Below are 26,310 nucleotides of genomic sequence, written 5' to 3'. Positions count from 1 at the left end.
CTGAGTAATAAGCAATTTGCATCTCACTTCTGTAGTATCTTGCATCTTGGTTTCTCTTCCCATCCTCCTCTTCATAACTCCCTCTTTTGGCTTATCCACCGCTAACTTAGTCTTTGATGCTTTTACTTTGACCTCCCAGACTTTCCTGTTGGAGTGAGCAGTTCTGTTTTCTTTGAGCTGTGCAGCAGCAGTCTCCTTGGCTAAACTCAAACCAGCACAGGACCACTCCCAAGAAAGGACCTGCTCAATATGGGCAGAGAGCGGGGGAGTGCTGGGGGGTAGAGACTGAAAATCAGATTTTAAGAATAGAAGCATTAGCTGGGCGTTGCAGTGCATACCTCAAGGTTGAGGTAGGGGATTCACTTGAGTCCAGGATTTTGAGGCTGCAGTGGACTGTGACATGCCACTATACTCTATTGAAAATAAAAAGTAACAATTAAAAAAAAAAAAAGAATAGGAGTAGCTCTAGACCAAGATTGTCTATCCTGGCCAATGAAATAGTCTTTACACAACCTTATGTTTTCTATAGGCTAGTTCAATGGGCCCCGAGCTATTCAGGACTCAACACTTTTCCAATAAAAATAAAAGTTCCCTTAATACCTTCCACGTTACCAAGCCCATTTAGAGTTCTGATCTCCTTTGGCTTCAACAACAACCCTGGGAGGTATTCCTGGGAGAACACGGAGGTCTCCGAGTCTTCAAAGTTACACACTTCACTTGTCAGACACTAAAATTTCTCACTCCTTGGTGAGTCATTTGCATTTCTAAAGTGAGTTTCCTTTCAGAATAGCTGGGCTGAAATGTGGTTGTAAGTGACTGGGCATTAGAGCTGGCAGAACACAACAGAGACTATGCACTTTCACCTCCAGACTCTTCTACGACCTCTTTCTACCTCTCAGACGAGGTGGGTGGGACAGTTTCATAGGCAGTGCCTGGCTACAGTTTTTCGAGAACCAAAACTTGAATGACTGCCATCATTAGGCTCTAAAGCCAAAAATTGGCCTGAATTTTCCCCCCAAAGAAATAAGCACCTTATATTTTTCTTTGTATGCTGAAAATTCAGGGAAGCGTCTGATAACACAACCATCTAGTGTTACATGCAAGAAATTCTTCCACTTTAAGGTCAAGAGTTTGGCATGTGTTTCCTGAAGCCCCTTCTGAATCATGTGATTTCTAACAAGAAGATATGAATTGTCTATCTTTCATAAGGTATAGTGAAGATTAAGTGAGAGTTAGTCCATTCATAGTGTTCCCCATACCTGTTAAAAATTTTTTCCTTCCAAAATTATTATGCTCTCTGTATTAGACCAATTATAGAAGCAGCTGAGGACTTGAGAAGTATTGTAAATAGAACAAATTTTGACTTTAACTGGGAAAGGATCAGAGATTGAGTCCCTTCTTACTGAGTCCAGAATTGGTGGCAGATCTGGATTCGGGAAATCAGGCTGATGTCAGAGCCATTTCATTCCCTGCCCCCACCCCTGGCCCAGCATACACAGCACAGCTCCAAAGACCCAGGGTGCGTTCTGCAGGCAGTTCCTTCATATGCTAATGAACAGTTACAAAAGCTGAACAGCAGGACCAAACTGGTTTCTGTGGCCCCAAGCAGCTGGGAATTACTGCCTTACTCTTCTTCCCAGAGATTTCGCAGACCCTCCTTCTTCCACATTCCCACCAGCTGTCCTTAAATTGCCAGGAACCCACCTGTTTTAACTCTTCTCTCTCGGCCTGTGTGGCCCTCAGTTACCTTTCTTATCAAATGCTGACACTCTGAGTTCTACAAGGCCCTCTGCCTCTTGCTTCCTCTTGTTACCATCCCTTCTCACAGACCTTTGTCTTTCCTTCAGGTGCCCCAGGGATTCCAGGCAAACAACAGCTTCTGACCAGCCCCATCAGTACTAAGCACCCTTGAGGGGGTCCCAGTGGCAGAGCCCACAGCCCTTTAGCCTTTTGAATATTCACAATATTCTTGTAAGGCAGGTAACATATCCCCATTTTATAAGATAAAACAGGGCCAGGCCTGGTGGTTCATGCCTGTAACCCTAGCACTTTGGGAGGCCGAGGCAGGTGGATTGCCTGAGCTCAGGAGTTCGAGACCAGCCTGGGCAATACGTTGAAACTTCATCTCTACCAAAAAAAACAAGAAAAAAAAAACATTATCCGAGCGTCGTGGTGGATGCCTGTAATCCTGGCTACTCAGGAGGCTGAGGCAGGAGAATCGCTTGAACCCAGGAGCCAGAGGTTGCGGTGAGCCAAGATCATGCCATTGCACTCCAGCCTGGGTGACAGAGCAAGACTGTATCTCAAAAACAAAAAACAAAAAAAAAAAAGAGAAGAAAAAGAAAACAGGCACCCAAAGAAATGAAGTAACTTAACCAGGATCGTAAGTGACAAGAGCCAGCATTCAATCCAGTCGGACACTGCCCAAGCCCTTCCTCCTAATCAAAACGACTCCCTTCTAGAGGCAAGAGGCATTTCTCATTGGAGGAGGGATGAGGCAGCTCTGAAGTCTGAAGGAAAACAGCATCCATGACAGTACCAAGATGTAGAACCGCTTTGTGGTATCCACAGATCTGGCCCTGCTGGGTCACAGGTTCTCACCCTAGTTTCCCTCCCTGCCACAATCTTGCTGAGGCTTGTCCTTGATGCTAACTACATGTAGCTTTCACATGCAGAATTGAGAGCACACACTGGTCTCAATTCCTCCTTTGACATCTGTGACTGGTTTTTGTAGGTACATCTGTCTCACGTACCTGGAGTCACTGTGTTAAACTCTAAGATCCTGGGCTTTTAGGAAGTGGCTCTGATCTTTGTCTCTCTCACGCTGATGTTTTATGAGGATGATGGCCTAACAGGGTCCTGCCAGGTTGCAGAGGGAAGACCTTTAAACAAGATAACTTGTTTAAATACTCTATGGTTGGCTGGGCACAGTGGCTCACGCCTGTAATCCAGGCACTTTGGGAGGCCAAGGCGGGTGGATCACTTGAGGTCAGGAGTTCAAGACCAGCCTGGCCAACGTGGTGAAACCCTGTCTCTACTAAAAATACAAAGAACTAGCCAGGTGTGATCATGCACACCTGTGGTCCCAGCTAGTTGGGAGGCGGAGGCACAAGAATTGCTTGAACCTGGGAGGTGGAGGTTGCAGTGAGCGCAAATCACACCACTGCACTCCAGCCTGAGCAACAGAGCAAGACTCTGTCTCAAAAAAATTAAAAATAAAAAAATACAATATGGTATATTTAAGATTGGCTATTATGATCTTCACTGTGGTTAGTAACAGCAATAATAATAATCACTTATGACGAGTTGATGGATGCAGCACACCAACATGGCACATGTATACAAATGTAACAAACCTGCATGTTGTGCACATGTACCCTAGAACATAAAGTATAATAATAAAAAATAATAATAATAATAATCACCTGCATTTGTGTCGTGCTTTTATGGTTTCCAAAGAACTTTTATGCACATTTTATCTTTTTAATTTTCATTTTATTTTTAATTTTGTAATACATACTAAGTCTCAGACTATTTCTTCTTCATTTAATTTAGCAATAACTTAATCAGACTAGGAAGAAATATTTCAAAGGATAGGTGGATTTGCTTAATAAAAAATTATGTTTATTTTAAAAGCTCTTAGTGATTATTATCAAACCGTACAGTAGTCTGAGACTGCAGAAACAAATGTATGCATCACAATATGTTTATCTCTGTGTTACCAAAACAATAAAAACATGAAATAATCTGAATATTTTACAAGATTAAAATCTATTGAGAAGATGAAATATTCTGTTGCAATTGAAAATGGTGCTATGGAAGAATAAGCATTTGGGGAAATGTTCACTATGTTGTTGAGTGGGGAAAACTCAGTAACAAAAGAGGTATGCAAATGTAAATCTGATTTTTTATTATTTGTTTATGTTGGGATACAGCCTCACTCTGTTGCCCAGGCTGGAGTAAAGTGGTGTGATCACAGCTCACTACAGCCTTCAGCTCCCGGGCTCAAGTGATCTTCCTACCTCAGCCTCCTGAATAGCTGGGATTACAGGTGCGTGCCACCACTTTTGGCTAATTTTTGTATTTTTAGTAAAGACAGGGTTTCATCATATTGGTCAGGCTGGCCTTGAACTCCTGACCTCGTGATCCGTCCGCCTTGGCCTCCCAAAGTGCTGGGATTACAGGCGTGAGCCACTGCGTCCGGCCAAACCATTTGTTCTTAATTCTACCTGCATGTTACTGAGGTTGGTGGTTGGAAGGATGACCTTTCTATGATGACAAGAAAAGGAATCAATCCGGTAGAAGTTGTGTTGCAGGACTTTTCTTCTTCTTTTTTTTTTTTTTGAGACAGTCTTGCTCTGTCGCCCAGGCTGGAGTGCAGTGGCACGATCTCGGCTCATTGCAAGCTCTGCCTCCTGGGTTCAGGCCATTCTCCTGCCTCAGCCTCCGGAGTAGCTGGGACTACAGGCGCCCGCCACCACGCCCGACTAATTTTTTGTATTTTTAGTAGAAACAGGGTTTCACTGTGTTAGCCACAATGGTCTCGATCTCCTGACCTCGTGATCCGCCCACCCCAGCCTCCCAAAGTGCTGGGATTACAGGCGTGAGCCACCGCGCCCGGCCAGGACTTTTCTTTAGTTCAGCTAAAGACAGGTTCTTTGTTCCAAGGCCACGAAAATTCGGGCGCTCAGACAATCTGAATGGTCGTAAGACAGGGTTTTACTGGGTGAAATGGAAGGAAAGGGAGAAACAGGGATTCTTGCAAGGCCAGAGTCCCTGCTACAGCACTTCCCGCCAGGCCCTTTGAATCCCAGGTTCCACACAGGAAGAAGAGGGGCCAGGCCCCTCCCTGCTGCAAACTTCCCGAGGCTTCACCTCAGTGGGCAGGCTGGTTGGAGTTTCTCCAGGGACACCCTCCCACCTGGCTGTCTCAGTTGTAGGTGGAAGAAATAGAAAGGAAAATGGGGAGAGTAGGAGGATGCAGTCCTACCACTAGAGCTACTTATGTGGGCATCTCAGCTCCTGCAGATCGACCTTTCCCATCTCTTTAATTAGCATATGGCATAATGACTACTCTCCACACCTCAGCCCATCATGTACTTACTTCATTAAGTAATCGCTGGCACATGTGCTGTCGCCTGACTCTTCATGAGGGGCGAGGTGCCGGTTCTGCACCCTAGAGCAGTATCATTTTTCAGAAGGTAGGATTACTATTGTGGCTGCATTTCCCATGATGTCATGACTAACTCTCTGTCTGCACATGTCCCACTAACACATCACCCAGCCACAATTTCAGCCCCAGTTTGAAAGTCTTCATAACTCTTTTCCTTAAAAATATTTCTCAGCTGGGCGTGATGGCTCATGCCTGTAATCCCAGCACTTTGGCAGGCCGAGGCGGGCAGATCATGAGGTCAGGAGTTCGAGACCAGACTGTTCAACATGGTGAAACCCCATCTTTTCCAAAAATACAAAAATTAGCAGGGTGTGGTGGCACATGTCTGTAGTCCCAGCTACTTGGGCAGACAGCTGAGGCAGTAGAATAGCTTGAACCGGGAGGTGGAGGTTGCAGTGGGCCGAGATTGTGCCTCTGCATTCCTGCCTGGGTGACAGAGTGAGACTGTCTCAAAAAAAAAAAAAATTAAAAAAAAATTCTCAATTTTTGATGAAACGAAAAAAAAAATCTAAAAAGTAGAAAACCCCACAGACCGTAACACTAGATAATAGTTGACCACTAATGCTTGAAATGATTATCATGAGAGATTATTTCTTTGGGTCTAGAAGGGCTTTGTGTAGAAGAGAGACCACTATGACCAACTGAGTCCTTGCCTACCATCCAGACGCCTTAACCTCACTGCCAACAAGCTAAGAGATGCTGGCTGAGTAAGGGCCTACTCTGGCTTGTAAAGACCCCTCCAGCTCCAGTGGTTTATAATTCTAAGTAAACTAATACTTTAGAGAGATGAATCAAGAGCTGCTTGATGGAACATCACTCCAGGCCAAGGATACCGAGTGCAAAGGAATGACGGGGGCATACATGGCTGGAGTAGGATGATAATATGAATCACAGGCGATAACATCAAGAATGTGGTGTGTGTGGATGGGGAAGAGGGAACAGGATGTGTAAACCTTTGATAGATTTTGGTTTTTACTTAGAGGGAAGTGGGAAACACTTCAGTTTTTTTTTTTTTTTTTCCTTTTTTGTTTTTGAGATAGACTTTTGCTCTTGTTGCCCAGGCTGGAGTGCAATGGTGCTATCTTGGCTCACCGCAATCTCCGCTTCTCAGGTTCAAGCGATTCACCCGCCTCAACCTTCCAAGTAGCTGGGATTACAGGCATGTACCACCAAGCCCAGCTAATTTTGTATTTTTAGTAGAGACAGGGTTTCACCATGTTGGTCAAGCTGGTCTTGAACTCCTGACCTCAGGTGATCCACCCGCCTCAGCCTCCCAAAGTGCTGAGATTACAGGCGTGAGCCACCATGCTCAGCCTAATTTTCATTTTATAATTTTAACTTTTTTTTTGAGACCAAGTCTTGCTCTGTTGCCCAGGCAGGAGTGCAGTGGCACAATCTCTGCTCACTGCAACCTCTACCTCCAGGACTCAAGCGATTCTCCCGCCTCAGCCTCCTGAGTAGCTGGGATTACAGGCCTGTGCCACCAAATCTGGCTAATTTTTAGTAGAGATGGGGTTTCACCATGTTGGCCAGACTGGTCTTGAACTCCTGACCTCAAGTGATCTGCCTGCCTTGGCTTCCCAAAGTGCTGGGATTACAGGTGTGAGCCAGTGTGCCTGGTCAAATAATTTTAATTTTTTAGAGACAGGGTCTCACTTGGTTGCTCAGGCTGGAATGCAGTGGCACAATCATGGCTCACTGCAGCCTGGAACTCCTGGGCTTAAGTGATCCCTCTGCCCACCCACCTGCATAGCTCGGACTACAAGTGCACACAACCACCCCTGGGTAATTTTTTGTAAAAATAGGGTCTCAATATATTGCTCAGGCTGGTCTCAAACTCCTAGGCTCAAGCAGTCCTTTTGCCTTGGCCTCCCAAATGTCTGGGCTTATAGGCATGAGCCACTGTACCCAGCCTAACTCCAATACTTGATTTGAGCAATTGGAAGGATGGAGTTGTAATTTAAGGAGAGGGGGAAGACTGTGAAAAGGGTGGTGGAGGTGGAATGAATCAGGAATTTGGTTTTGGACTTATGTTTGATATGCCTGTAGAAACATCCAAGGGGGGATTTTGAATAGCTAGATGAATATGCTATATGTCTGGACTGGGGAAATCAGGAGTAGAAATAGAAATTTGGAAGCTGTCAACATATAGATGATATTTAAAACCATGGGACTAAATGAGGTCACCAAAGGAATGAGTGTATACATTGAGAAGAAAAGAAGTCTGCTGGGCGCAGTGGCTCATGCCTGTAATTCCAACACTTTGGGATGCCAAGGTGGGAGGATTGCTTGAGCCCAAGTGTTCAAGACCAGCCTGGGCAACATAGTGAGACCCTGTCTCTACAAGAAATAAGAAAATATTAGCCAGGCCTGGTGGTGTGTGCCTATAGTCCCAGCTACTCGGGGCCTGAGGTGAGAGGATTGCTTAAGCCCGGGAGGTTGAGGCTGCAGTGAGCCATGATCATGCCATTGCACTCCAGCCCTGGGCAGCAGAGTAAAATCCTGTCTCAAAAAAAAAAAAAAAAAAAAAAAAAAAAAAAAAAAAGAAAGAAAGAAAAGAAGTCCAAAGACTAAGCTAGGGCACTCACTCCAGAATATAGTGGTCAGGAGGGTAGGTGGGAACTAGCGAAGAATCCACTTCTGAGTTGCTAATGGGGCAGATGGAGAATCAAGAGAAGAGCGGGCCTGGAGGCCAAGTGAATAGAGCATTCCAGAAAGAGGGAGAAATCAATTGTGTCCAATTCTACAGCTAGGCTGAGTAACTGAGAAAGGACTGAGAGAGGACCATAGGACTTACCACGTGGAGGTCATTGCTAACCTTGTCCAGAGTGAGTGCTCAATGAATCAGTGAATAAATGAGTGTAACTTTCTCCAACTATATTTGATCAGGACCCAATAACTTGGGGACTTTGTTTCTCCAGGAAGAGTTCGATGAATTATTTGAATGAAATACCTTTTCCCTCAGTGTCTAAACTCCTCTTTGGAATTGTAGGTGGCGGAAGATTGCATAGTTCCTAATCTCTGGAAGCCAGGCAGTCTGGAGTTGCCTGTGGTCATTTCTCTATACTGTTCCACACAGCCACACAATACTCCAATCCCTTCAGGGCAAAGGAGTCATCAACCCCTGAAAAACAAACACTATGCTCCCCAAATTACAGAAAAACACCTGCAAACTGACTCAAGTGAGGTAGTTCATTTAGTCAGGCTGTGGGAAGAAACCACATTTTCGAGATAATTAACTCATAGCATTGTTCAATAACGTCTTTTCTTGGAAATTGTGGTGAGTCAAGGCATATTCTCATAAAATACAGTGAAAATTTCTTTTTTTTTTTCTGTTGAGATGGAGTCTAGCTCTGTCACCCAGGCTGGAGTGTAGGGGCGCGATCTCGGCTCACTGCAAGCTCCACCTGGGTTCAAGCCATTCTTCTGCCTCAGCCTCCAGAGTAGCTGGGACTACAGGCACCCGCCACCATGCCCGGCTAATTTTTTGTGTTTTGTTTAGTAGAGACGGGGTTTCACCGTGTTAGCCAGGATGGTCTCGATTTCCTGACCTCGTGATCTGCCCGTCTCGGCCTCCCAAAGTGCTGGGATTACAGGCGTGAGCCACCGCGCCCGACCTACAGTGATAATTTCAATCGAAAGCAGCTGAACCGCCGGCGCGGTGGCTCAAGCCTGTAATCCCAGCACTTTGGGAGGCCGAGACGGGCGGATCACGAGGTCAGGAGATCCAGACCATCCTGGCTAACACGGTGAAACCCCGTCTCTACTAAAAAACAAACAAACAAACAAACAAACAAACAAACAAAAACTAGCCGGGCGAGGTGGCGGGCGCCTGTAGTCCCAGCTACTCCTCGGGAGGCTGAGGCAGGAGAATGGCTTCAACCCGGGAGGCGGAGCTTGCAGTGAGCTGAGATCCGGCCACTGCACTCCAGCCTGGGCGACAGAGCAAGACTCCGTCTCAAAACAAACAAACAAACAAAAGGTAGCTGAACCCCGATGTATTGTTCTCTGAAAGAGGAAGATTCCACCTTAAAGGCAGTCATTCTATAGCACTTCCCATTTCTTAGGTGCTTACTATATACCAGAAACTGTGCTAAGAAGTGCTTTATGGACATTAGCAAAGTGAATCCTCACAACCACCCTACGAGAGAGGTACTAGTATCATTCCCAGATGATAGATGCAATACTAATAAGCTACAGGTGAGGAAATGGATGCTTGAATAGTTTGAAGGGACATCTTACTAATCAGTTATCTCCCCTGGGGAGGGACCTGCAGGAATGGCCTGATCCCTATCAGGAGAACTGTCCGCTGTTCAGGATGTCAAAGGTTCCTGTTCTGCTTCTAGAAGTCAGCTTTTCCTGGGAGGAAAAGTGGGCATGGGCTGAAGTGAGATCTGGGGTGCAGGTGGAGTATGAAGACTCCTCAGAGAAAGGAAATAAACAAAATATATTTATTGAGCTTCTACCACGTATCCAACCCAGTCACTAGTCACTATTTTATCCTCAAACACCTTTAAAACACACACGTGTGTGTGTGTGTATATATATAAAATAACTTAAAGTTTAGAGAAGATAAGTAAACTTGGGATCACACAGATACGAACAACGGGAGAAGCCTGTCCGGGTGTGGTGGCTCATTCCTGTAATCCCAGCACTTTGGGAGGCTCAGTGGGGAGGATCACATGAAGCCAGGAGTTCCAGACCAGACTGGACAAGATAGGGAGACTCCACTTCTATTTTCTAATATAAATTAACATAAAAAAGAGAGAAAATTTCATTATACATTGAGCTGAAACTAAACCCCACTGTGGCTTCCACCTGTTTTTGCTCTCTGGGGCTACTCAAAACACATCCAAATCCTCTTCTACAAGCGAATCCTTCAAATATTTGAAAACACCTATGTCTCTCTTCTGTGCTATTCCGGTACCAACGGTTTAAATGGGTAACAGTAGACTTTGTTTTAATAGATCTTTAAAAAAGCAAATAAAAAGTAAGACATGCCAGGTGCGGTGGCTCATGCCTGCAATCTCAGCACTTTGGGAGGCACAGGTGGGCGGATCACGAGATCAGGAGTTCGAGACTAGCCTGACCAACATGGTGAAACCCCGTCTCTACTAAAAACACAAAAATTAGCCAGATGTGGTGGTGCACGCCTGTAATCCCAGCTGCTTGGGAGGCTACGGCTAGAGAATTGCTTGAATCCAGGAGGCGGAGGTTGCGGTGAGCCGAGATGGCGCCACTGCACTCCAGCCTGGGAAACAGAACGAGACTCCGACTCGAAGAAAAAAAAAAAAAGTAAGACATTACCAATATGATGCCAACCCTCATGCACTCATGCACTTATCCCCAACCCCACACTTCTCCTCTCCCACCTTCTATCTGCTCATGTATTTATCTAGCCTATGGGATCCCAATACAGAGGAGCCCTGGTGGACGCATTTATAGTGCAGCAATGAATAGAAGACAGTGGCAGTCTTAGACTAGAGTTGAAATGATAAACATTTATACACTGTGTTTATAAACCGTGTAACTCTAACCAATGTATCTAGTCTTTCTAAGCTCAATTTCCTCGTCCGTAAAATGGGAAGAATAATCATACTTATCGCGCTGGTAGTTATAGGGATTAAACAGGATAATTCTCTAAAGCTTTGGCACTTGGCGCTGAAAGGAGCCATTCCATGTCTTCTTTCCCGCCCCGCCCCTTGTGCGCCCCACCGCTTTCGTGGTGTCCGCAGCTGCAGCTGCCTCTACAATAAAAAACGCATCCCTTCTCCTGCAGTGTCCACCGCATCGGGAAGCCCTCTCTGTATCAGTTACCAACCACAATTGCAGTGAGTTCGGATCGTGGCTTTCCCATAGTCAGGAAAAGTGAGGGAGACCGACGACCCGGTTCTCTAGGAGTAAGTAAAGGTTAAAGGTAGTTCGCGGCATAACCCAGGCCAGGATTAACCCGTGGTCCCAGCGCTCCTGCTATTTGCATTCCAAAGCGGACACCTCATGCGCTCAACCCCGCCCGCAGGCGGCTCCAGCAGTCTAGGGGACCTGGCGAGCGTCCGGGGAGCCGGGGGCGCAGCCGCGCAAGGCAGGTGGCCGGGGGCGGGGCCAGGGCGCGCGTTCCGGTCCCGGGGCGTGGCCTCCCGCAGGTGAGTCCAGCGGCGCCTCGGGTTTCCCTGAAACCTAACCCGCCGTCGGGAGGAGCGCAGAGGCTCCGATTCGGGACCGATGAGAGGCTGACTTTCTCTCGGTGCGTCCAGTGGAGCTCTGAGTTTCGAATCGGTGGCGGCGGATTCCCGGGGCGCCCGGCGTCGGGGCTTCGGGGAGGATGCGGAGCCCCAGCGCGGCGTGGCTGCTGGGGGCCGCCATCCTGCTGGCAGCCTCTGTCTCCTGCAATGGCACCATCCAAGGTGAGAAACCTGGCCAAGGAGGGCTCTTATCGCTGAGGAGCTGGGGTCCTGGGCACGCTGGGCAGACGGTGATCCCGGCAGGTGCGCGAAAGGGGTTCTGCTGCCGGCACCCATCTCCACGAATCCCTTAGCCTCTCCTTGGTGGCTTTGATGGGGGGTCTCTGCGCCAAGCAGGCACCCAGGTGGGACATGCGGGAGCAGCTGAAGTTGGCAGAGCCCGGCAGAGGCAGAGACTTCCCCAAAGGCCCCACTTCCCGTAGAGGCTGTCATGCTGGGCACCCCCAGGCCCCAGCGTGGGTTCGGGGAAAGGGAGTGAAGGAAGGAGTAGCTGTGTCTAAAGGGTACCCAGAGGACCCAGTCCCCTCCCCGGGCTTGGTTGCTTTATAAACACTAAGTCGTTAAGAGCTTTTCGCCTAGTTTCCTCTCTGGCTCCGGCGGGGCGGGTGGAGTTAGCGAGCTGATTGCGCAGGGCCGGGCGGAGTGGGTGGGAACGCGCGGCCTGGGAGCCTTCTAAATTGTTTTTTGCGTCCCCCTCCCCCAACTACTGGAAGCCTTTCTTCGGGTTCTGCCACTGGCGTTCGAGATCCACCCGGGGCCCGCGGCTCCTGGCACCCACGGTGGAAGGCCCGGGGTATGAAATTCAGGGCCGGACTCTGCTGGGTTCTGGTGGTAATGAGCGCTCAGGCCTGTTGGGAGTCACGACGATTTACGAGCGGAACTTTTTGGACGCTGCCTTATATTTTTTGGACTCTCTGGGCCTGGGGTTCCGGGACTTGCCTAGTGTGCCACCCGGAGCGACCACTGGCTGCCACCCAGGTCTGCAGGCCGGAGACTGGCCGCCCTGGGAACAGAGCAGCACTTGCGCCCGGCCGCCGCGTTCCTTGGGTGTGCTGCTCCGCGTTTGCTCGAACTTGTACTGCTCGGAATGTGTTCTTCCGGGCCCAGCAGGTCTCGCTGTAGGCGTGGGGGGATGTTTGACCTGCGATCGCGCCACTGTGATCCTAACCGAGGCCCCGCTGTTTGGGGCAGCCTGGGTAGCAAAGGGAGGTTTTAATTTCCCTCAGATGTGCAGACTTGCTGTAAAAGGCATTTCTCACTTTTATCCTCCTCTTCATAAAGAGGAGGTAAAAAAGCAAGTCACAGTGGGTTGGAATTAGATGGAAGAATGTGATTCTTTTCCCTCTTCACTTAGGGAAAAGGGTGTTAATGGTGTAAGCTTGAAAACTGTGCACTGCTGATGTATTTTTTTTATTAATCAGCATCAGAATAAAGGCATTTAGTTCCAGGAAGTATTGAAAACTGTAATAAACACCTCTCCTCTATGTCCTTTAAAGTTGGGAACTTAAAATTCAGGAGCAAAAGTTAGTATGTGCAAACTTTAAAAAAATACATGTTGGTATAGATGATTCAACATCTTTATGATTCAGATGTCCCTCTAGGAAGCATGCCCCGATTATTTGGCTTGTTCTTGTTTACCCCTCTTGATGGGGGATCGGGAGATCCCTGGAGTATAAGGCGAACTTGATTTAACAATAAGGAAAAATCAGGTTACTTGTTAACTAGAGCCACTTAATATTGCACCTTGTTCCTCATCCTCCCCCCACCATACTTTTATTCCCTTGCAGGATAACTTTCCCAAAGGGTTAGCGAAGTAACACTGAGAATTGATTTAGGCAGGTGGAGCTTTCCTCCCACCTTAAAACTAAATTGATTTTAGTAAATACCGTGTCAGCAAAGCTTTTCTGCCCTCAGGGTAGATCTTTGCTTACTGCCTTTTAACCAGTCCTTCTGCGTGCCCCTCAGGTGGCTGCAAGGCCGATTTGGGGTTTGATTTTCTTCCCAAAGCCTCACTCTGAAAGACTGCCTCATAGAAAGGAACTCAGCCTAGATCACAGCCTTCTCAGGGTACAGGTGAGGGACACTGAATTGGGGAGGAGGCAAGGCAAGGAAAACACTTGGAAATCGAGGCCCCTCTTTCCCCTCACAATAGTAATTGGTAATTATTTGGGTAAATATGTTTAATATATGTCCTCACTGCATTGTTAACTCCTGGAGGCAGGGGACCCTACCGTCCTTTCCATCATGTCTAGCATAGTCTCATTACCTACGGGACCTCAGTAAACAGCAAATGAATGAAGTGAGGAGTCTTGCCCAGAGTACCCTGGCTGGTCCATGTGGTGGTTATTTCAGTCAGCTTCTCTCTGCCACTTACTTATTTTTTTCCACCATTTTACAGGCCTAGGTCATTCCATTTATCTTTTTGAGACTGGAATTTCTGTTTTCTTTATAATTGGTTTGGTGTTTTTTTTTTTTTTTTTTTTTTTAGTCTCATTCTGTTGCCCAGGCTGGAGTGCAGTGGTGCGATTTTGGCTCATTGCAACCTCCACCTCTCCCAGGCTCAAGGAAATCTCCTGCCTCAGCTTCCCAAGTAGCTGGGACTACAGGCGTGCACTGCCACCCCCAGGTAATTTTTTTTTAGAGGGAGTCTGTCTCTGTCGCCCAAGCTGTAGTGCAGTGGCACAATCTTGGCTCACTGCAACCTCTACCTACCAGGTTCAAGTGATTCTCATGCCTCAGCCTCTGGAGTACCTGGACTATAGGCGCACACCACCATACCCAACTAATTTTGCATTTTTGGTATAAACGGGGTTTTGCCATGTTGGCCAGGCTGGTCTCGAACTCCTGTCCTCAAGTGATCCACCTGCCTCAGCCTCCCAAAGTGCTGAGATTATAGGCATGAGCCACCGTCCCTGGCCAAAGTTTTGTAAAGTGACAGAACACTGCAATGAAAATAGGACTTTAAATCTGATCCTTTTGCTTGCCTTGTAGTTACTAAGTAACCTTGATAGATGATGTTTTAGTAAATCTGTATTTGACATTCTTATGGTTTCATTAGCTTGGCAAGTGTTGAAGAAAACAGTTCATTCTGAAAGAACACTTGTGAAAATGTACTAAAAGTTTAGGGAGGGGTACCCCACAATTGAAGCCTTTGTTTTTTCAGTCTGTGCTCCCAAAGATTGGGAGCAAAAAAGAACATTTGGGGTGAGGGGATCATAGATAACAGGGTGAAAGGAAGAGAGTTAATGCAAATAAAGTACTTTTTTACACTTGGTTTTACACTTGGTTCGATGGGGAGGTTGGGCCACAAGAGGAGTACACTTAAAGTAAAAATTAAATTAAAAATTTTAGACTGGGTGCAGTGGCTCACACCTGTAATCCCAGCACTTTGGAAGTCGAGGCGCGCAGATCACGAGGTCAGGAGATCGAGACCATTCTGGCTAACACAGTGAAACCCAGTCTCTACTAAAAATACAAAAAATTAGCCAGGCGTGGTGGCGGGCGCCTGTAGTCCAAGCTACTCAGAGGCTGAGGCAGGAGAATGGCGTGAACCCAGGAGGTGGAGCTTGCAGTGAGCCTAGATGGTGCTGCTGAATTCCAGCCTGGGCAACAGAGCGAGACTCTGTGTCAAAAAAAAAAAAAGTTTTACATGCAGATTTTCCCCAAAATTGTGTAAATCAGAAGGGTCTAAAAAAAAAGTGAAACTCATACTTTCTGTTCTCCAATTTCAGCACAACTTCTCAGGTTTTGTTTTGTTGGTTGGTTGGCTGGTTTGTTGGTTGGTTGGTTGGCTTTTTTTTTTGAGATGGAGTCTCGCTCTGTTGCCCAGGCTGGACTGCAGTGATGTGATCTCAGCTCACGGCAACCTGCGCCTCCCAGGTTGAAGTGATTCTCCTGCCTCAGCCTCTCAAGTAGCTGGGATTACAGATGTGCACCAACATGTCCAGCTAATTTTTGTATTTTTAGTAAAGCCAGAATTTTGCCATATTGGCCAGGCTGGTCTTGAACTCCTGACCTCAAGTGATCCGCCTGCCTTGGCCTCCCAAAGTGCTGAGATTACAGGGGTGCCTGGCCATCAGCTCAACTTCTCTATGCACAAATGATTCATAGGAATAGACGGAGCATACTGTACTGTACGTACTGTGCTATGATTTATCTTTTTTTACCTGATCTATTCATAGTCAGTGTATAGAAATTTGTACAAACTTTTTTTTTTTGAGACTTAGTCTTGCTCTGTTGCCCAGGCTGGAGTGCAGTGGTGCGATCTCGGCTCACTGCACACTCTGCCTCCCGGGTTTACGCCATTATCCTGTGGCTAATTTTTTGTATTTTTAGTAGAGATGGCGTTTCACCGTGTTAGCCAGGATGGTCTCGATCTCCTGACCTCGTGATCTGCCCACCTCAGCCTCCCAAAGTGCTGGGATTACAGGCATGAGCCACTGCGCCCGGCCCTGTACAAACTTTTGTGGGAGCGGTAATTGAACTAGTCCTCCCCACCGCACTACTGCCCCCCCTCGTCCCCCGCAACCCTGCTTTTTTTTTTTTAAAAGAGACTGGTTCTGGCTGTCACCCAGGCTGGAGTGCAGTGGCAGGATCATAGCTCACTGTAACCATCTCAGCTCCCAAGTAGCTGGGGCTATGGCTAGGTTGCCATTATGCCTGACCTGAACTACTCCCCCTCTTCCCGCCCACCCCCAAACCCCAGATGGAGTCTTGCTCTGTCACCCAGGTTGTTGTGCAGTGGTGTGATCTCAGCTCACAGCAACCTCCGCCTCCCAGGTTCAAGCCATTCTCCTGCCTCAGCCTCCCAAGTAGCTGGGATTACAGGTGCCCGCCACCACACCCAGCTAATTTTTGTATTTTTAGTAGAGACGGGGTTTCACCACGTTGGCCAGGCTGATCTCAAACTCCTGACCTCGTGATCCTCCCACCTTAGCCTCCCAAAAATGCTTGAATTATAGGTGTGAGCCACCGCGCCAGGCCCTGAACTACTCCCCTTTTTGATAGATGTTGAAATTAACATCTTTATTTCACCATGCTAGACAATGTTCCAGTAAATATTCTTGTACGTAGAATAACTTTGTGCACTTTAGCTGGTAGGTGCAGGGCAAATTCCTAGAAGTAAATTGCTAGGTCATATGGCAAATACATTTAAAATTTTGATATGTTTTGCCAAATTACCCACCAAAAATATTATACCAATTTATACCCCTTTGAGATACAAAATTCAAATAATATAGAGAGGTGTAAAATAAAAGAAAAGTTCTCTTGTCCCCAGCTATTCTACTTCACAGAGCCAGCCACTTTTTATTGTTTGGTGGATATCCTTCTAGACTTCAGAATTTGCAAATTGTACATTATAATTTTCTTTCTTTTTTTTTTTTGAGACAGAGTCTTGCTCTGTCGCCAGGCTGAAGTGCAGTGGCGTGATCTCGGCTCACTGCAACCTCCGCCTGCCGGGTTCAAGTAATTCTCCTGCCTCAGCCTCCCGAGTAGCTGGGAGTACAGGCACACGCCACGATGCCCAGCTAATTTTTATATTTTTTAGTAGAGATGGGGTTTCACCATGTTGGCCAGGATGGTCTCGATCTCTTGATCTCGTGATCCGCCCGCCTTGGCCTCCCAAAGGGCTGGGATTACAGGCGTGAGCCACCGTGCCCAGCCAGTTTCTTTTTTCAATTGACTGTTTATTGTGGCTGTCTTTCCATTTCAATATTATTGGCTAGTATAATGTCTACCCTTAGTGATAGGGACGATGCCAGGGACATGCTAAGTTAGGAACAGGAATAAGGAGCTGTTTGTAACTAAGTAGGGGATGCTGCCTTGAGCATCTGTGAGTGTGTATTTTTGCACACTTGGGCAATAATTGTTTATTACAGCCCTAGAAATGGGAATGTAATTGTAGCCAGACACTTTATATGTGTTTAAACTTCATTCGTGCAGTTAGTCTCTCCTCAACTCTGTGAAATAGAAATGATTTTACCTGGTTGACAATTGGGAGCTGGGATGGTATCGGTTCTCTAGACGAGCTCTGTGAGTTTTGGTGAGTGGTAAGGACACTGTACAGAGTCAGAGCCGATGCACTGGGCTGAAAGGGCTTCAGAGACCTTCAAGTAGCGTCTTGACGTTTACCAGTGTTATAGAACAGTTAATACCAACAATAGTTTTGATGGAGACCATTAAAGGTTATATGTTGAAATATTCTAAGAAAAAAAATCCATTTTTTAAAAAAATTGTTATATTGCCTTTCCTTGTTCCTTTTTTGGTCTTTATTTTAGTGTTCTTATTTAAAACAGATTTTGAGCACTCTTTATGTGAGCTTTCCTGACTTGGTACATGCTTATTTTTATGGAGAATTTTAATCTTATAGCAGTATACTATTATAGTGAATTCCGTGTACCCACCACTCAACTTCAATAATTATTAACTGTTGGTTAATCTTGTTTCATCTATTCCCCAACCCACCTCCCACTCCTCTTCCCTGTTATTTCTTTTCTGTTTTTTTCCTTTTCCTATGATACTGAGCCTGTGTGTGTTTTTTTTTAAACAGCTTTACCAAGAATTCCATATCAGATAATTTACACACCATACAATTCACCCCTTTAAACTGTACAATTTAGTGGCTTTTAGTGTATTCATAGAATTATTCAACCATTACCACAAACACTTTCAGAACATTTTTATTACTCTGGAAGAAACACCTTAGCTGTCATTCACCAATCTTCTGGTCTTAGCCCTTGGCAAACGATTCTCCTTTGCCTCAGCCTCCCAAGTAGCTGGGACTATAGGCGTGTGCCACCACACCCAGCTAATTTTTGCATTTTTAGTAGAGATGGGGTTTCACCATGTTAGCCAGGCTGGTCTCAAACCCCTGACCTCGTGATCCGCCTGCTTCGGCCTCCCAAATTGCTGAGATTACAGGCATGAGTCACTGCGTCCAGCCATATAGTAACTCTTTAACCATTTGAGGAACTGCCAGATAATTTCCCACAATAACTGTACGTTTTATTTTATTTTATTTATTTTAAATAGACATGGTTTCACTCTGTCGCCCAGGCTGGAGTGCAGTGGCGCCATCTTGACTCACTGCAACCTGTGCCTCCTGGTTCAAATGATTCTCGTGTCTCACCCTCCCAAGTTGCTGGGATTACAGGTGTATGCCACCATGCCTGGCTAATTTTTGTATTTTTAGTACAGGTGGGGTTTCACCATGTTGGCCAGGCTGGTCTCGAACTCCTGACCTCAGGTGATCTACCCACCTCGGCCTCCCATAGTGCTGGGATTAGAAGTGTGAGCCACTCTGCCCAACCGTGCACCATTTTGTATTCCTACCAGTAGTGTCTGAGGGTTTCAATTCCTGTGGTTGTGAAATAAATCTCAGATATCATTTCATCCTAAAATCTTTTAGAATGTATTAATAAAGTATGAGGGATTTCTTTTTCAAATATAAACATAATGCCATTATAGTATCTACTAACATTAATTTTTAATATAATCAAATATTCAGTCAGTATTCAAATTTTTTTTTTAAGAGACAAGGGCCTTACTCTGTCACCCAGAGTGGAGTGCAGTGGTGCAATCTCACTGAATCATTGAACTCCTGGTCTCAAGTGATCCTCCCATTTCAGCTTTCCAAGTAGCCAGGACTACAAGTGTGCGCCACCATGCCTGGCTAATTTTTTTTTTTTTTTAATGTTTTGTAGAGAAAGGGTCTTGCTATGTTGGCCAGGCTGGTCTCAAACTCTTGGCCTCAAGCAATCCTTCCACCTCAGCCTCAAAAAGCACTGGGATTATAGGCATGAACAACCATGCCTGGCTCTGAGTTCAAATTTCTAATTGTCTCATAAATGTCATTTTAGGCCGGGTGCAGTGGCTCATGCCTGTAATTCCAGCACTTTGGGAGGCTAAGGTGAGCAGATCACTTGAGATCAGGAGTTCGAGACCAGCCTGACCAACATGGTGATACCCCATCTCTACTAAAAATACAAAAATTAGCTGGGTATAGTGGTGCACACCTGTAATCCCAGCTACTTGGGAGACTGAGGCAGGAGAATTGCTTGAACCTGGGAGATGGAGGTTGCAGTGAACCAAGATTGCACCACTGCACTCCAGCCTGGCTGACAGAGTGAGACTCCATCTCAAAAAAAAAAAAATAATAAGGTATTTTTATGATTTGTTTGAATCAGGATTCAAACAAAGTACATACATATGACTGATATGTCTTTTAGATCTTCTACTCTATAAATTTCACCTCCACACCTTTCTTTTCCTTTTTTCTTCTTCTTCTTCTTCTTTTTTAAGAGATGGGGTCTTGCTATGTTGCCCAGGCTGGTCTTAAATCAGTCCTCCTGCTTTGGCCTCCCAAAGTGCTAGGTATTGAAGGCGTGAGGTACTGTGCCTGGCCCTCTTTCTTATTTTTTGCCTTATAATTTATATTTTGTGAAAAACAGGCCCTTATCCTGTAGCAGTTCCCAGAGTCTCGATTTTACTGACTACATTCGTAGTGTTTAACACTTTGCCGCCTTCATTTCCATTAATTTGGTGTTGGATACATCCCACAATAACTGCACCAGTTGCTCAGTCTGTAACGCTGATCAAGCACTGAATCCAACACCAAATTAATTTCCAGTGTGTTACTTTCTAATTGTTACATCATTGTCATTCTAAGTTAAGTGGCCTGTGAAATCAATGTTAAAGAATAATAACTGGCTTTGTATAATAATAGAATAGAATACAATAGAAAGTATCAGTGCACCCTGTGTAATAAGAATAATTATTATTTTGTGAAACTTTTTTCCACCATGGATATGTGTATTGGGAACTGGGTTACTATGTAGAATATGGTTCTTAGGCGTTATGGTCAAATATTTGAAGAGCACTGTAATATGTAGGATTTTTTTTTAAATTTAAAAACAACATATGTTCTTTTTGAAGAATTATGAAAAAAAAATAGAACCAGTAGAAATAGGACTATCCTAGGCATATTAGTTTCTTGTGGCTACCATAACAAATTGCCATATACTAAATAAATATGTAAAACACCACATTTATTCTGTCAGTTCTAGAGGCCAGAAGTCTGAAATCAAGGAATTGGGGCCGCACGCCCTCCAAAAGCTCTAAGGGAGAGTCCGTTCCTCGCCTTTTCCAGCTTGCAGTGGCTGCCGGCATTTTTTGGCATTCTTGGCCTGTTCCTTGACATGACTCCAATCTCTGCCTCCATTCTCATGTCACTCACTCCTCTGGCTTCTCTTTTTCTGCGTGTCGCAGATCTCCTTCTGCCTTTCTCTTTTGTTGTTGTTGTTTGATACAGACTTTAACTCTGTTGCCCAGGCTGGAGTGCAGTGGCACAACCTTGGCTCACTGCAACCTCTGCCTCCTGGGTTCAAGCGATTCTTCTGCCTCAGCCTCCCAAGTAGCTGGAACTAGAGGCACACGCCACCACACCTGGCTAATTTTTGTATTTTCAGTACAGGATTTCACCATGTTGGCCATGCTTGTCTCGAACTCTTGACCTCAAGTGATCAGCCCACCTTAGTCTCCCGAAGTGCTGGGATTACAGGCGTGAGCCACCACGCCAGACCTCTGCCTTTATCTTAAAAAAGACACTTGTCGTTGGGTTTAGCGCCCACCTAGATAACCGAGGGAGATCTTCTCATCTCAGGATCCTTAAGTCTATCTGCAAAGACTTTTTTGCTAAATAATGTTCACGGAGTGTGGGGATTAGGACATAGACTTCTCTTTTGGGGGTACCACCTTTCAGCCCACTACACTAAGTGAAAAGTGAAATGTTGATCTCTACATCCCCCAACACTCCACCCAGGCTAGCATCCCAAATAGAGGCGTTAAGATGTGAAAAATTATGCGGAACATTAGTGTGAAGCTTCTAGTGGAAAAATGATGACCAAGCATAACATTATGAGATAAGAGCATAAGTAGGTTTAATAGCCTCCCTGGTAATCTGCAGTGCCAGTATTGCCCTGTCTTCTCTCCCTGGTGAGGCCTACTTTTCCCCAGAATTAGAGTAAAATTCTTCACTATCCTTAAATTGTCCTTACTTACTCCTGCAGGTTCATGAATACTTAGGGGCAGAATGTAGGGAGGACATGCCATTCATTTCTTTGTGGTTTTTAAGATCAACTTCATAATATAAGAGAGGGAGAATAAGTTAGCTTGCCGTGCTACATGCTTGGAAGTCAGAACACAAATCTGTCATCAGTACAGCCAGCTGTCCAGGCCAGACAGTTTCCCTGCCAGCTGGCCTCCATGGGACGTTCTCCAGGAAGCCAGCACATGAACAGGGGAAATCCCTGCCCACTGTTGAGGCTATCCTTGTGGGTGAAAAGGGAATGTCCCTTGTGGTCCTGGGAATCTCCCTGTGGCAAGGTCTGAGTAGGGTATGATGAATTGAATAGGCCAGGATGGATCCTGGCTCAGGACTAGAGTGGAATAGAAAGCCATTATGAAGTGAGAAATTAGAAAACTGGTGTCAGGAGGGGGATCGCTATTTTACACACTTGAGAATTTGGAAAGGAATTACTGCACATTCCTAAACTGATGTCTGTCACCCAGGCTGAAGTGCAGTGGCATGATCTTGGATCACTGCAAACTCCACCTTCCGGGTTCAAGCGATTCTCCTGCCTCAGCCTCCAAAGTAGCTGGGATTACAGGCGCGCCTGGCTAATTTTTGTGTTTTTAATAGAGTCGGGGTTTTGCCATGTTAGCCAGGCTGGTCTCAAACTCCTGACCTCAGGTGATCCGCCTGCCTCAGCCTCCCAAAGTGCTCAGATTATAGGTGTGAGCCACCATGCCCAGCCAAACTAAATTTTACTAATTGATAAATCAAAGGACTGTTGTTGGTCATGTGATAAGAATAGCTAGAGCTGGGTGTGATGTCTCATTCCTGTAATTTCAGCACTTTGGGAGGCTAAGATGGGAGGATCACTTGAAGCCAGGAGTTCAAGACCAGCTTAGTTAACATAGCAAGACCCCATCTCTAAAAAAATAAAAATAAGTAAAATAAAAAGAATAGCTGGGGACTAATGAATGTGGACAGTTTGTAAAAATAAATTGAAATATTGTTAGTCTTCTTTATATTCCTAGAAATCAATGTTCCACATGCATCCCACAACTCCTTACAACTCCCAGATACAAAAATACTCATTGTAAGAAAAAAACCACATAAAACCAAACTAAACCAGACAATAGAAATCCCAATAATCTCATTACACAAAGAAAAGTCCCTATAAGCATTTTGTGTAATCCTCTAATAGTATATTTCTGTTTTCATCTAAGGTACTTTCATTTGAGACTGGGCTCAGTGGCTCACACTTGTAATCTCACCACTTTGGGAGGCTGAAGTGGGAGAATCTTAAGGCCAGGAGTTTGAGAAGAGCCTGGGCAACATAGCGAGATCCTATCTCTACAAAAAGTAAAAAATTAGCCGGGTGTGGTGGTGCGTGCCTGTGGCCTGGCAGTTCAGGAGGATTGCTCGAGCCCGAAAGTTTGAGGCTGCGGTGCCTTATGATCGTTCCACTACGCTCCAGCCTGGGTAAATTAAAAAATGAATAAATGAATGTACTTTCATTTGAACAAACCAGTGTTACTGCTGAAACATTTATTTCTGTAACGACCCTTGTCTTCCTTGCTTGTACAGGAACCAATAGATCTTCTAAAGGAAGAAGCCTTATTGGTAGGGTTGATGGCACATTCCACGCCACTGGAAAAGGAGTTACAGCTGAACAAGCCTTTTCTGTGGATGAGTCTTCTGTATCTGTCCTCACTGGAAAACTGACCACTGTCTTCCTTCCAATTGTCTACACAATTGTATTTGTGGTGGGTTTGCCAAGTAATGGCATGGCCCTGTGGGTCTTTCTTTTCCGAACTAAGAAGAAGCACCCTGCTGTGATTTACATGGCCAATCTGGCCTTGGCTGACCTCCTCTCTGTCATCTGGTTCCCCCTGAAGATTGCCTATCACATACATGGCAACAATTGGATTTACGGGGAAGCTCTTTGTAACATGCTTATTGGCTTTTTCTATGGCAACATGTACTGTTCCATTCTCTTCATGACCTGCCTCAGTGTGCAGAGGTATTGGGTCATCGTGAACCCCATGGGGCACTCCAGGAAGAAGGCAAACATTGCCATTGGCATCTCCCTGGCAATATGGCTGCTGATTCTGCTGGTCACCATCCCCTTGTATGTCGTGAAGCAGACCATCTTCATTCCAGCCCTGAACATCACGACCTGTCACGATGTTTTGCCTGAGCAGCTCTTGGTGGGAGACATGTTCAATTACTTCCTCTCTCTGGCCATTGGGGTTTTTCTGTTCCCAGCCTTCCTCACAGCCTCTGCCTACGTGCTGATGATCAGAATGCTGCGATTTTCTGCCATGGATGAAAACTCACAGAAGAAAAGGAAGAGGGCCATCAAACTCATTGTCACTGTCCTGGCCATGTACCTGATCTGCTTCACTCCTAGTAACCTTCTGCTCGTGGTACATTATTTTCTGATTAAGAGCCGGGGCCAGAGCCATGTCTATGCCCTGTACCTTGTAGCCCTCTGCCTCTCTACCCTCAACAGCTGCATCGACCCCTTTGTCTATTACTTTGTTTCACATGATTTCAGGGATCATGCAAAGAACGCTCTCCTTTGCAGAAGTGTCCGCACTGTAAAGCAGATGCAAGTATCCCTCACCTCACAGAAACACTCCAGGAAGTCCAGCTCTTACTCTTCAAGTTCAACCACTGTTAAGACCTCCTATTGAGTTTCCCAAGTCCTCAGATGGGAATTGCACCATAGGATGTGGCGCCTGTTTAATGTTATGGGGACGTGTCTCTTATTTCCTAACCAAACGCATCTCACCGCATACCATGTGGATGCAGCACCTCTTAGGATTGCTAGGAGCTCCCCTGTTTGCATGAGAAAAGTAGTCCCTCAAATTAACATCAGTGTCCGTTTCAGAATTCCTCTACTCAGATGTCCCCAGAAACTGAACCAACAGAAGCAGACTTTTCAGAAGATGGTAAAGACAGAAACCCAGTAACTTGCAAAAAGTAGACTTGGTGTGAAGACTCACTTCTCAGCTGAAATTATATATATATATATTTTTTACATCTGGGATCGTGATAGACTTGTTAGGGCTTCAAGGCCCTCAAAGATGATCAGTCCAATCGAATGACCTTACAAATGAGGAAATCAAGATAAATGAACTGCCAGAATCAGGTTTCCAATCAACAGCAGTGAGTTGGGATTAGACAGTAGAATTTCAATGTCCAGTGAGTGAGGTTCTTGTACCACTTCATCAAAATCATTATGGATCTTGGCTGGGTGCAGTGCCTCATGCCTGTAATCCCAGCACTTTGGGAGGCTGAGGCAGGCAGATCACTTGAGGTCAGGAGTTTGAGACCAGCTTGGCCATCATGGCAAAACCTCGTCTCTACTAAAAATACAAAAGTTAACCAGGTGTGGTGGTGCACGTCTGTAATCGCACTTAGGAGGCTGAGGCACAAGAATCAAGTATCACTTTAACTCAGGAGGCAGAGGTTGCAGTGAGCTGAGATCGCACCACTGCATTCCAGCTTGGGTGATAAAATAATCATGGATCTTGTTAAAATGCAGATTCCTCAGATTCAGTAATGAGAGCTCAGACTCTGGGAACAGGGCCCAGGAATCTGTGTGGTACAAACCTGCATGATGTTTATTCATACGAAGATTTGAGAACCATTGTTCTGAATGCTGCTTCCATTTGACAATGATAGTTTTCAAAAAGAGAAGCAAACAGTGGTGTCTCTTTTATGTTCAGCTTATAATGAAATCTGTTTGTTGACTTATTAGGACTTTGAATTATTTCTTTATTAACCCTTTGAGCTTTTGTATATATTATTATTCAAGAAAAATACAATCAGGATTTTAAACGTGTAAATACAAATTTTGTATAACTTTTTATGACTTTAGTGAAATTTTCAGGTAATCTGAGTAATAGATTGTTTTGCCACTTAGAATAGCATTTACCACTTAGTATTTTAAAAAATTATTGTTGGAGTATTTATTGTCAGTTTTGTTCACTTGTTATCTAATATGAAATTATAAAACTTTCAGAGAGTTTGGACCACATCTCTTTGGAAAATAGTTTGCAACATACTTAAAAGGTACTTGATGCCAAACTGACTTTATACAATGATTGTATTTGTGACTTTTAAAAATAATTATTTTATTGTGTAATTGATTTATAAATAACATAACTTTTTTTACAGCTTATTTCTGAGTTGTGTGTTTGTTTTGAGGGAAGGAGTGAGAGAAGGGAGGCAACAGCTTCACCCCTCTAAAAGGAAATGATGGACACTCACACCAAACTCTGTGACAACTGGTTTTCATTGAAAAATGTTTTTAGAGGACTGGCGCTGTGGCTCATGCGTGTAGTCCCAGCACTTTGGGAGGCCGAGGTGGGTGGATCACCCGAGGTCAGGAGTTCAAGACCAGCCTGGCCAACATGGCAAGCTCCTGTCTCTACTAAAAATACAAAAATTAGTTGGGCGTGGTGGCAAGTTCCTGTAATTCCCAGCTACTCGAGAGGCTGAGGCAGGAGAATCGCTTGAACCTGGGAGGTGGAGGTTGCAGTGAGCTGAGATCGTGCCATTGCACTCCAGCCTGGGCAACAAGAGTGAAACTCTATCTCAAAAAAAAAAAAAACCAAAAAACAAAATAGTTTTAGAATTCTTTCCACACCTGCTCTGTAGGTTGACCGCTTTTCAAGGATAGAGGCTATTTAACATTTGGTGTACATTGTGATGTATGTAATTATTTCCCTACCAACGGCTCCTTAGGTTGTCATCCCTCCACCCTTCTTTTTTTGACTATTAAAACTGCTGCATCCAGAAATCCAGACTGGAGTCGC

General features: G+C 45.3%; 1 protein-coding gene across 3 annotated transcripts; it reads left to right on the top strand.

Annotated features, from left to right (window-relative positions):
• The first annotated feature begins 11,302 nt into the window (after window positions 1–11,302).
• Window positions 11,303–25,671, top strand: F2RL1 (F2R like trypsin receptor 1). Of its 3 annotated transcripts, XM_073014666.1 has the most exons (3): window positions 11,323–11,577; window positions 13,904–14,041; window positions 23,069–25,671. In XM_073014666.1, the coding sequence occupies exons 1-3, from the start codon at window positions 11,496–11,498 to the stop codon at window positions 24,178–24,180; spliced, it is 1,332 nt and encodes a 443-aa protein (XP_072870767.1). In that variant the 5' UTR covers window positions 11,323–11,495; the 3' UTR covers window positions 24,181–25,671. The 3 variants fall into 3 exon arrangements, with proteins under 3 accessions (XP_007974084.1, XP_072870767.1, XP_072870768.1); XM_007975893.3 differs by lacking the exon at window positions 13,904–14,041 and having other exon boundaries at window positions 11,303–11,577; XM_073014667.1 differs by lacking the exons at window positions 11,323–11,577; window positions 13,904–14,041 and adding an exon at window positions 22,521–22,963.
• Window positions 25,672–26,310: the final 639 nt, after the last annotated feature.

This window comes from Chlorocebus sabaeus, chromosome 4 (assembly GCF_047675955.1).
Source record: "Chlorocebus sabaeus isolate Y175 chromosome 4, mChlSab1.0.hap1, whole genome shotgun sequence".
NCBI lineage: Eukaryota > Metazoa > Chordata > Mammalia > Primates > Cercopithecidae > Chlorocebus > Chlorocebus sabaeus.
Note: the sequence above shows the minus strand (reverse complement) of the source record. Positions and strands in the feature narration are given on the sequence as shown.